We start from the raw sequence: 11,859 nt of genomic DNA, 5'->3' as shown, positions 1-11,859 counted from the left end.
CACCTACTTTTGCAGGCCATGATTCCAATGGCAGTTTAATGATTTAGAACATTTGTGATGTTATGTTGGTCTATTTGATGTACATGGTGCTGCTAAGGATCACTCTGGTCTCTGTCAGTGCTGTCTGAGGTGACAGACAGAATTTCCCCTGGCTAGGTTGCTAGATATCTCTTGGTGAGGAGTATGTAGAAATCTTTCTCTTGGTGTTCCCCTGCTACCCTAGTTAATCTGGGCCAGGGAGGAGAGTATCAGTTTCATGGAAACAAAGTGGCTTCCAGGCTCAGGCTGTTAGCTGTGACAGGTCCTTTCCTGGTTTTGTAGTCAGCACTACTATCTCTGGGCAGTGGAAGAAAGTCTCTGGCCCATGGGAACAAAGAGCTTTCTTTCTCAGCTGGGTTACTCACTTTATCTGAGCCTCTTACTGGTTCTTCCTACTCACCATAGTACTTCTCCATGGAAGAGTCTCTGGCCTAACAGGGAAGGAGCGTACTTCCCCTGGTCACTTATTTTTGGCAGGGTTCCTAGATGGTCCCCATTGCCCGAGGTTGTCAGAGCGACTCCCACTAAATCCAGTGGGAAGGAATGAGCTATTACCTTCTTTTGCTAGGTGGGAAGTTGGAAATGCCAGCTCTGGGTGTCTCTTTTTTGGTTGGGGGTTCAAGATACCCTGCCTCTGTGTTATGCCTCACACCCTGAGTTCCCAAACCACCTTGCCGCCTTCTTAGCATCCTTTAGAGTTCTCCTTTGCCTGTTTCTCGTGCCATTTCCAGGGTTTATGCTTAGTGGGAAGGAGCAAGGAAAAAGTCTATACCATCTTGTCCAGACCAGAAGACCCTCGCCTACTGAATTTTATGTCTTATCTGTTAAAATTTTTTATTTTTTTTCTGTTTTGCTATTTTAGACCCAGTTACATTATAGACATAAAAAATCTGAAAGTAATCTTTGCCTGATGCACGCATTTAATCTATTTTTCTCTGGATATAATTAATGAGGCTGGGGGGAAAAAACAAATGTGTCAACACAATAGAATCTAAATTGAGAATAAGGCCATATACATAAAGATACTGTTGAGGAGCATGCGCGCGCACGCACACACACACACATACCCCTCCTTTCAGACCATCTCCTTCCAATCTTCTCAAGGAGCATCTCTACATCAAGCACAGATGGATTCATGAAACCAGCAAAGGGATTGGGGAAAATGGGAGGGAGTAGTAGAGCTTACTATAGAGAGGGCATAGTCCTCTCCTCCTGGGGCTCTCTCAATGGCCAGACCTACCTCGATGCATCTGCTTGGAAATCTCAACTCTGCAAGGCTGAGCGGTGCCAGGAGAAAGGCGACTCCAAACTATCCAAGTCCAAGTTGACTCCAAACTATCCAAGAAGAGCCAAGCTGGCTCTTCTCTGAGCTTTAGTAGGGAAGAAAACTCAGTTCAGTCAAGTGTACCAAAGTAAGTGTTAATTTGGGACAGAATCCTTAGGTCAGTATATTTTCTTTCTAATTTACTTGTATATTATGTTGTTCCCAAGAAGAATGTATAGTGATTTAAGTGGATACATAATATGTAAGGATATATAAATTAGATAAAAAAAAAAAAAAAAAAAAAAGGAGGAGGGGGAGGAGAAAATAAGGGATAGAGATAAGTTTGGTGTATAACTGCTTCTTAGTGATCTTCCACACTTGCCTAAATAAGCCATGAGAGTATTTCCTGTTCCATCTCTGACTTGACCCTCAGGAACACTCAGGACTGGGCATGGGGTGTAGCAAGGTGGACTCCTAAAATGGAGGTATGTTATAGAGATAGAGAAAAGTTCCCGTGGAAATTTCCATATTCAATAAATTTCCTGTACCTGAAACATGTTTGATTTCTTCTTAAAGATTCCTGAGTTCTCACTTTGAGAATGGCCATAGTTCTGAGCTCTGTAACCTAGTTGAAGACTTGGACTACTAATTTCCTGAAAGATCACAAACCAGTTAGAGTCCATTACAAGTCAGATACTCTAAATGTGCAGAGTGTGAGCCAAGGCTAACACTACAGTCATTAATTCCTCAAACTCTTGTTTTTAATATTTTTCTATTTTGTTCTCAGAATCTGCAAGATAGAGACTTTCAGTGTCCCTCCCAAGTCAGCTGGAAATCTGGGTGATGTTGATGACATGTGAGAGCTGAGGAGTAGCCAAAGATGTAGCGCTGTGCCAGGTGACTAAATGACCACACTCCTTCCACTATGGGAGCTGTCTCTCTCCTGGGGAATAGAACACAAAAGAATCCAGTCAGCTGGGGAATCTATTGTCTGTGCATACAACATACAAGGTTCACTTGATCCTGGTGCAAATCCTAGGTGAGTTGTGGGATAACATAACTGAACCTAAAAAATACTTCTTGACTCCTCATGAAGCCAGTCTCTTTCCCAGGCTTAGGTTTCTCTTCTTTCATAACTTCCTGGAGCGTTCCTCAAATACCTTTAATGTTTAAAAATTTCTTACAGTCTCATTCACTTTGCCTCCTGATGACTTTAACACCTTCAGATCTCCCTTAGACTGAAAAAAGGACCCTGTCCATTCGTTAGCCCATCTCCCTACCATTTGTTCATGAAGACATGGCCCAGTTCTTCTTTTCCTATTCATATTCTCTTGAACCATTCCTTTTTGGCCCTTTTCTAAAAATTTGAGCTTTATACCTTAGTATTTCTCTCAAGTTATCTCTTTCTGACCAAACTCAGTGACTTTTCTTCAGCTTGATCCTTTGGCTTTTTCAACTTGTTCTATCAGGGCAAGGACAATGTCTATGTTTCTATGTTTCTCATGTTTCTCTAACTATGTATTATTGGGGATCATTCCTAAGTTTTGAATATCTATAGCTATAGTCCATGAATGTGACCTTTCTTATCCTATTTGAAATGGCAAAACAAGGTATCTGTCCCAAAACCTATCGTTAAATGCATTGTATATGTATATACATTCATGTAACTATAAAAAAATTATTTCCATTTTATCAGGAAAATGAGTTTTAGGGAGCGTGGCTTCTAATCAAAATGCAATGGGATGAATATTCTCTGATACAAAGAAAAGCAATGAAATGGGACAAAAGAAACTTGTGCAGGGCTTGCTGAAGAGAAACCTAGACATGATCAAGGAATAGGCATTGTATTAAAAGTAGAGGATTAAGTATACTGAGTAAAAAAATTTTTTTATTAAATCAAGTCAAGAAAAACGAAAAAGAAAAATCTTGGATTCTCTATTGAAAGTTTGATTTTAACTTGGAGAAGAAGGAATGCAGGAGTTTTCTTTTTTATTAGAAGAGGAGAGTATAGGGCAACTTTACTCTCAACCCAGAAATGCCTTGGGAAGCCCTTTTTTGTAGGGCAAGATTAGAAAGAAAGATAATCCATTTGAAGGAGGCCAGGAACACAGGAGCAACCCAGTCTGAAACCACAGGAGTTTAAAACTTGACATTACAGTTTCCTGTATTTCTGAGGATGTAGCTTTTGATGAAGTGAAAAAAACACCAGACCTGAGGTCAGATCTCTGCTGGAATCCTGATTCTGTAGTCAAATGGGAGATTCCTTGACATGGCTCCCATTTTCTCATGGGCACTGTGCAGAGAATAGTTCTCTTACCTTTTTGGATGGAAGCCCTTGTTCCTCAGTATCTACTTGCTAAACATTATCTTTCAGAGAGAAGGTTCCATGTAAGCCAAGAGGTTTTTTGATTAATGCATACTTCCCTGGATATTTAATAAAGTATTTTTAATAAGCATTTTGTTAAAAGTTATGGTGAATCTGTAACTGCTGAAAAACTGATTTAAAAAAATAGTGATACATTTATTAACTCAAGGAGCAACCGCAAGCTTCATTATACATAATCAAAGATTGCCATCTAGTGGCCCAATTGTATTATAAGTTCTGAAGTTAGCAGCAAGCTCCTGAAGGCTTCAGAGGTTAGAAAAGTGTATGGGGGGAGGGGGAGGAGAAAAGTGTATGGGAAGCATCCAGCCCCACCAAGGAGAGCAGCAAAGAGTAAGACTTTGGCCCTGGAGGCTTTTGCTTCACTGAAGGCATTCAAAATTCAGACTATAAACAAAACACTGTGCTCTTCAAACCAATCTTCTAAAGCCAGCCATAGCCCTGGGCCTGTACTCATTCAGAATATGAGTAAACAGTTCAATGTGATAAAGTGATAACTCTTTGGGAGACAAGCTCAGAGAAATCCATAACAATGAAAGCCTTCAAAATGATCCTGAGCAAAATCTTTGCATCTTGTGAGCAACTTTACAATAGAAAATTTGGTTTGCTTGTGGTAGAATTAGTGGTGTGTACATCTTAATGATAAAGGACGCTGTGAGACTTTTAGAAAATGAAGAAGAAATAAAGTTACCAGGAAGAAATATAACAGGAAAACACCACTGCCCGAAATGATTCTTGTTTCTTTCAAATGAGGCTGCATAAAGTTACTGAAAAGGTACAGGCTTGAGAGTCAGCAGGCCACCCATGTTCACATTCTGGCTTCACTGCCTATTCGCTGTGTGACATCGAGCATGATATCCAATATCACTGAGCCTCACACATTGTTGCAAAGATTAAATAAATAAGTTTTGGAAAAGGCTTACCCCAATATCTGGAACATAGCACGTGTTCCTTTCACCCTACTCTCACTTATAAGAAACCACATAATTTCACTTAAAGAGAAGAAAGTTAAGAAAAACTTCAAAGATAGGGTTTGGATTTAGGGCCAAAAACTGCCTTTCAAATTACATTTTTTTTCTGTTAAAATGAAGATAAGAGACAGTCTAGTCACTCTCTGACTAAAGTAGCAGCGGTTATCCTGGCTTTAACTGGTTCCAGGTGTTCTTCCAGGATGTAATTTTCTTATTGATAACATGGAAGAAAGAATTGTATCCACTATAAAAATGAAGACAAGAGTATAAACCTCACAGGATGCTGTGAGGGTTAAATGGAATATGGCATCAATGGCCATAGTTAGGTACCACTTAGTAAGGATACTGCTAAATTTCATTGTTACTGGCCTTTGCCTCTTTCCTGGGACATCTATGAGAACTGTCATTATTTTAGAACTACCTACAGAACTTTGCTACTTTCCTCATGAATTACTCTTTCACCATGGCTCTTATCTAGAAAGGCTAGCACTATAGCTCCCATAAGGTGCCTGTTTCTTTGCACACTCCATGCCTGGGATTGGTTTAAAACTTGCATTTCCAGACATCCTTGGAAGTGTGTGGGAAACTAAAATTCTTCCTGTAATATTCTCTACTCTGAGAACTTCCCTCAGAACCTACTATATATCCATTTATCTCAAAGGAAGCAAAGTTGAAAAGGATTTTGGTTAGATAGAGAAATAGGTTTTCATTTAAGTTGACTCTGAAGGCAGTTCATGAATATTTTTGAGCCATGGAAGCATAATTTTGCAAAGTGACATAAGGGAACACATCGTTTTAGTAAATCAATTATAAAATAAATGTTTTAGGTCACATCTTTAAAAAAAAATGAAGGCCTAAAATGCCTATGATCCCTCTTTGCACCCCTTTTAGGTTAGTAAGCTATGACTGGTACTCACTGGCACCTTACCTATTCCAGAACCCTAAAGTTTTGACTCGTATTTGGGATATAAGTTGTGTTTTATTTGCTTGTTTGTTTAATCAGTTTAAGGATTCTTTCCAGGGGGTCTCACAGGACCTCATCCTCGAATACAAGGCCTTGCACACTGACTTGCTATCCCCTGAAGTGGCACAAACGTCCTCTGTCAGGCTGCATGGTCTAATTTGGGGTATGGAAATAGGGTTGCTAAGTAAAGACAGGCAGCTATGACAGGAAGTAAAGTCTTAGCCACGAAACCTGCATTTAAGTCTTAGCTCCACTACTCAGGGGCGCTGAATTATTCTGGGCCTTGTTTCTTCATCTGTGAAATGGGGGAACCCTGCCTCACGAGACTGTGAGGAGGGCTGGTCTGAGGATGAGAAGGCCCTTTTTAAGCATCAAGCATGGAGCCCTCCTCTGCCCTCTGGATGGCACAGGTCCCTTCTAGCTCGGACAAGAGGTCTCACCACGCCTACAGGGCAAGCTCAAGGACGAGGTACCGGTACCCTCATCAGGGGCAGGCGGGGTGGCCTGTGTCAGCTGTGGCCAAGCCCTGCTCTGCCCATGCCCCACCCGCAGCAAGATGCCCCAGGCTCACCGAGCGCCTCTCCACACTCCCTTTTTTCCTGCCATTCTTGCCTGGCATAACATCCAGTGAGCGGTAGCTGGGTGGCTTCTCCTCAGGCCAGTTAGAGGAGTGTGAGCTGTGGTGGCGGTGGGTTCCCCAGCTCTGGGGGTGCCTCTCCTGCTCATCCTCCTCAGAGCTCCAGGAACTGAGGCCAGAAGGCAAGGGAGGGGAGTAGCTACGGTGTCTGCGCCTCCGGTGCCTCTGTGCATTCTCCCGGGGTCTGGGCCTGTGGGGTCCGTCTGGGTACCGGCTCCGGAGAGGTGGGTGGTCAGGCCGCCAATGGGCCTCCCTTGATGAGGGGCCGTCGCTGAGGCTGTCCCTGTCTGACCAGGGCAAAGGGGACCCGTGCACCCCAGAGCGGTGGTGTCTTCCCCTCCGAAGTCGGTTCAGCTCCCGTGCCTCCAATGCCCAGCGCTTAGGCTCCTGGTCCTGAAGCTCCTGGTGGAAGTCAGAATAGTGGGGCTGCCTTCTCCCCTCCCTTGGATCCCAGGGTCCAGGGGGAATTGGGGTAAGCCATTGCTGGTGGGAGGAGTTGCTGGTCCTCCTTGAGGACGGCAGGTCTCTGATCAGTGGGGGCAGGTGGATGATTCTGCGCTCCACAACCTCAGAGCCCAGAGAGGATAGCATGCTGCAGGCTTGGCCAGATATGGCTTTGAGGTCATGGGGCAGAGGCTGGGCTGGGTTGAGGTTCCGCAGCTCTTTCTCCAAATACTCTAAGACACCATTTGCAATGGGAGTGTGAGCGGTGGTCTGGGTCATTGGCATCGGTGGGAGGCTGGATCGCAGGGACAAATCTGAATAGAAACAAGGATAAGAACATGCAGAACAGCTGGCCCAAAACATACTCCTCAAAACCAGGGCACCAGAATGCCACATTAATCGGCTTGCATCTATCCCGACCCCATCCTCAATCCCAGACACCCGCCATATTGGTCATGAGGGTCCCAATGTAGACCCAGTGCCTACCCTTGCCCTCTGCCCCCTTCCATCCCAAATCTCGGGCAAGGTTTACCTCGCTGCAGCAGCGGGTTCATTGGATAAGATGAAACCTGGGAGCTCCTGTCCGCCCCCCAGTATAGGGGTTTTTCCATCATCTGAGGGCCTAGGGCCTGAGCCTGCTTCAGGTAGCGGTGGCGGGCCAGGGCTGCAGGGGAAAAAGGAGAAATGCAGACCCTCAGCCAGGACAAGTCCCACACCTCCCACTTCACTTCTTTCTACCCAGCAGCCTTGCTAAGAGGCCAGTTTTTAACCTATCTTGTATAGGAGTCAGAGTTAAAGGAGCAGTAACCCATTGGTTATCTGGCAAGGGGCTGGAAATGTACTCCAGGAAAGTATACATATAATATCTGACTTCCCAGTCTTGAAAACATTGTATCGTCCTGCCATTCCCAGGTTCCCCTAAGATGTAGGTAGATACATGGATATGAGCAAGATGTGAAATCCCAGGTCCTGGGCCAACAAGGCCTTCAGCCACAGACCAAATACAGAAGATGCAGACACAAAGGACTTTGAGGGGGCTGTGAGGCCAGGGCTGCCAGGGAACCTCAGGTCTGCCTGCTCAAGGTGGAAAAAGAACAAAAAACCAAAAAAGGATGAAGGTGTTGAGGTCAATGGGCAGAATTACTGGTAAAGGGAAGGACTCTGAAGAACCTTCTAGCTGGTGTTCTAGACCTTGCAGGGAAGAACTAGTGGGAGGGAGGCAAGAGATGCAAAAAGCTGAAGTAGATACCAGTGGATCCTTTCTACTCTTCTCCTTATCTCGGAAAGTGTTGGGTTTTCCCTAAGTGGGAGATACCTCTAAGGGATGCAGTGAAGGTAAAGAAGGGAGCATCTCAGGGCAAAAAAAATCATATAAAAAAGCAGTACAAGGAACCCATAGACCTGTCACTCCAGTACCCCAGGTGCAGCTAGTGTGAAGCACACAGTTCCCTCCACTCTACCCCGTGAGTGCAAATTAAAAACAAAAGCATTAAGTTGGTTTTGTTCATGAATTTCTGTTCTGAGGTAACTGTCTCCCAAGGTCTCTGTCTACCCATGCATGCAGGAAATGTACTTGTGTGTTTCAGGGCAGGAAGTGCCTGCCTCGGGCCCCCGGCTTGACACTTTCACCTCTTCTTGCGTTCCTCAAGCCTCATGGCCACCTCTAAAGCAGGAGGGCTCTGCCTGGGGCTTCCTCTTGGCACAGTAAGAGGGGCAGAAGACAGGCATTCTGGACCCTGCTGCACAGGGTCAGGGATTTTCTGAGGCCAACAGCTGAGTGGCCATCTGGACCCCGTGGCTCCAGTGTGAAACACACTTCCAGCACAAGACGTGGTTGCTGCTGAGCCCTCAAAAATGTCCAGAGCTGCACCCGGGACAGTACATCACAGCCTTGGCTGGAGAAAAGCAGATGCAGACTTGGAGCAGCTCCCCCAGCGGCCACACCTTCAGGTGGCAGCACTCCAGACATTCCATGTGCATAGCACTTTCCTCTCCCTCTTGTTAACCAGTGCCTCCCCCAGCTCCCTTCCTGGGCCACCCTCTGCACACATAATGCCTGGCTTACTACACATGTGCCAGTCATTTTACATAAGCTAACTAATCCTCAGAGCAATGTCTTGTGTGGGAATTAGATGAAGAAGCTGGATGCACAGAGGTTGACTTCCCAATTCAAGGTCCCATAGTTGGTGATAGAGGTGCCTCTCCGATGCCCAAGCCTGTCCTCTTTCTGCCAAATCACTGAATCCCCAGACTCTCCTTTATTTCTGTGATGAAACAAAACACACTTTCCACAGTGGTACCTCCTTGCTTTATTTCTCTCCAAATCAGCTGCACACTTCAAAACCCACTCCAGACTAGTTTCTGCCTCTAAGGCCTAGGGCATCTGACTCTGTTGGGAACAACCCTACCTACTCCTTACCCCTCTAACTGAATCCTGGCCACTTCCTTCTCCTACTCCCCCAATTCCACAGTTCACAAAGAGAAAGTTGGGCTTACACGTTGTTCCCTGAATGACGCTTTTTAACTAACAGGATCCTCTGCACAGACAGACAACTCCATAAAGACCCTTACAGATCTTCCATAAGCTTTCCTGTAAAATTTTCCATACTCCAAAGATTAACCCACCTACTCTCTTCTTAGCTGCCACACCCTTTTTCCCAGGGCCCCACCTTTCCCTGTTGTAATAGAACTTTTGAGTGGAAAACATAGTCTCTGAGCTTCTCCCTGGCCCTCTTGTCCCATGGGGATGTCAGGATTTTCTGCTGTTCACCTTAATGGGGAATCAGGCAATAAAAGAAGAGACATGGAGAAAGTAGCTAAGCCTCAAAAGACTCCTAATTAGTTATCTATGAACCTCAGTGGAGTAAAGTCTGCCTTGATCATGCTAAGGCATTAGTTAAAAATACAGATTCCTAGATCCCACTCCCAGATACTCTCCTTCAGTCTAGTGCAAAGCAAGTGCAAGTTGTTAAAAAGCTCCTTAATGCTACTGCAGGAAGCCCAACTAGAGTTGAGTATTGAGAGTTCTTAACATCCTTTTGAGAACTGTGGTCCTCAGGGTTAAGTTTCCTTAAATACAAGCTTTGAGGGTCAGATGGACTTTAGCATGAATCCCAGCATGTACCAGCTGTGTGGTTTTGAGTAAATTTCCAGAGTCTCTGGTCCCAGGCTCCTCCTCTGTGAGCTAAGGACAGAAACACCTATTTCATAAAGTTGCAGATGTTAAATGAAGCAAAACACGTGACGTGCCTAAACAGATGACAGACAACCAAGAGACAGTGGCTCTCACTGTCATAATAAATTGTTACAACAGGTCCCTTATTTTGCCTTAGACCCCACAGGAAGTAAAAGTACACATTTGGAGACCAGACCACCAAAGGCCTATTTATCTTCATTTCTGAGGAAAACCCAGGGCATATTCTTTAAGACGTCTCTTTTGTGAGAGAAATGACACAGCACATCCCCCTTCTCCAGAGACCAGCACCTCTCCTTCCCTGCAGCCAGCATCACCCATGGTGTCTGAAGCTTTCCATCTGGACTTCCTAGCCCTTCCCAGCCCCTCTTCACTCTTACAGAGCTCACTCTTTACCCTCTTTCAACCCATGATCACACAGTCCTTTCACTTTTTCCCATACTACCAGCCCCCTCTAACTTGACTGGCTAGTCATTTCAGCGACACCATTAGGAGCTTCCTAGAATCCCATGTGCTTGAACTCTTACCATTTCAGCTTTCACTTCCGGCCCCGTGCTGCCAGTGCTGACAGCACAGCCAGGCAACTGACCTCACTCAAACAGCACTCCCCAACATGGCTTCCTTTGACAGATCTATCAAGTCCACTTCCCTCCGTGAGAGCAGTTTAAACATTCCCCTCTTCTCATGTCTTCCCCTCCCCATAAACTCTCAGTTGATGACGTCATCTTATTTGAGAAAGAGGAACCAGCCCTGGGCATGGAACTGAGAGTCCAGGATCTGCCACCAACAAGCTGTGTGTGATTGTGCTGAAGTCTCTCTAGGCCTTACTTCCCTCAGTTGTGAGGGGGATGGGGAGGTGGGTGGCACAGATCAGAGATTCCCAGAGTGCCCTGTGGCCTACCACAGGGTATGTCTAGAGGTTCTGTGGGAAGGATGGCCAGCAACTGATCTAGGATTCAGTTTCAATAACTTTCATCTTTAAGATCTACTGTGGGTCATTTACCAGCACTAAGTGAATTACCAAGGGTTACTAAAATTTGTTGTCATTCTCATTTTTCTCCTCGCTGGTTCTCTATTAACTCATTGGAAAGTGGGACCAGGTTAGGGAGGTGGGCTGTGGTCAGAGAAGGTTAAGAAGCACCAGTGCCATTCTCAAGCTCCCTTCTGCCTCTAGAATTCTGAGTTGCTGAAATCGAGACAGGCTGGTATGAGATCCCTCAGCTTCCCTTATACTTGGATCATCCCTCACATTTTAATGACTCTCTCTCTCTCTCTCTCTCCAGAGGTCAGACTGCCCTATCTTTCCTTTCTAAATGTAGTCCTTTCTCCATATGTCTGATGTCACTCCCACCTGTTCCACCTGCTCAGTGATTGTCTCACTTCATAAAGCTTCAGTTTAGTCATTTCCTACTGGCCTTGGTTCTTTGCCTACAAATATGCTTGGGGTTATCTTAGTCCAACCAACAATCATACACACCTCTTTCCTCATCCAAGACCTCTCCTTAACAACTTCTGCCTCCTCCATGTACTGTCCTCTTGTCATCAAAATTCTCAGGACAGTCTGCCGTAATGACTCACTCTGAAAGCGACCTCATTTGCTCAAGTCCAGCGATCTTTACTTGTGGCTTGCATTTCTTTGTTATCAGTTCTTCTAAATGAACTCTAAAAACTTAGAAGAAACCACTTTCCCACCAGAACCTGTTTATCAGCTTACTGAAACAGTGGATACATTTATCATTTGTGTTGGCCTTGTCCCCAGTCCTGCCTGTTTTTAGTGCCCCACAGACCTAGGGATTCTAAGAAGTCATCTTGGGAGTGATTTTCTCATCTCTTTTTATGTATTACAACTCCAGTGACAGTGACTTCTCCACAGCATCTCTCTCACAGGCTCCTGAAAGGTAAGGAGTTCCACAGCCCAATATTGAGTTCTCTGCTATTTTCCCTCTCTTTAAGGAAGCCATTGG

The 11,859-nt window shown here is 45.0% G+C and overlaps 1 protein-coding gene across 3 annotated transcripts in view; it reads right to left on the bottom strand.

The window, feature by feature from the left end:
- Positions 1-941: 941 nt before the first annotated feature.
- Positions 942-11,859, bottom strand: part of ILDR1 (immunoglobulin like domain containing receptor 1) — a 30,708-nt gene continuing 19,790 nt past the window's right edge. For 2 of the 3 annotated variants that reach the window (XM_044252232.1, XM_044252235.1), the window contains 2 exons: positions 7,235-7,366; positions 3,063-7,016 (listed from right to left, as the gene is read on the bottom strand). In XM_044252232.1, the coding sequence (XP_044108167.1) occupies positions 6,106-7,016; positions 7,235-7,366 (1,043 nt within the window). In that variant the 3' untranslated portion in view covers positions 3,063-6,105. Of the gene's footprint in view, positions 2,247-3,062; positions 7,017-7,234; positions 7,367-11,859 lie in introns of those variants that run through there. The other variant, XM_044252233.1, reaches the window with a different exon arrangement.

Source organism: Neovison vison, chromosome 6 (assembly GCF_020171115.1).
Source record: "Neovison vison isolate M4711 chromosome 6, ASM_NN_V1, whole genome shotgun sequence".
Lineage (NCBI taxonomy): Eukaryota > Metazoa > Chordata > Mammalia > Carnivora > Mustelidae > Neogale > Neogale vison.
Note: the sequence above shows the minus strand (reverse complement) of the source record. Positions and strands in the feature narration are given on the sequence as shown.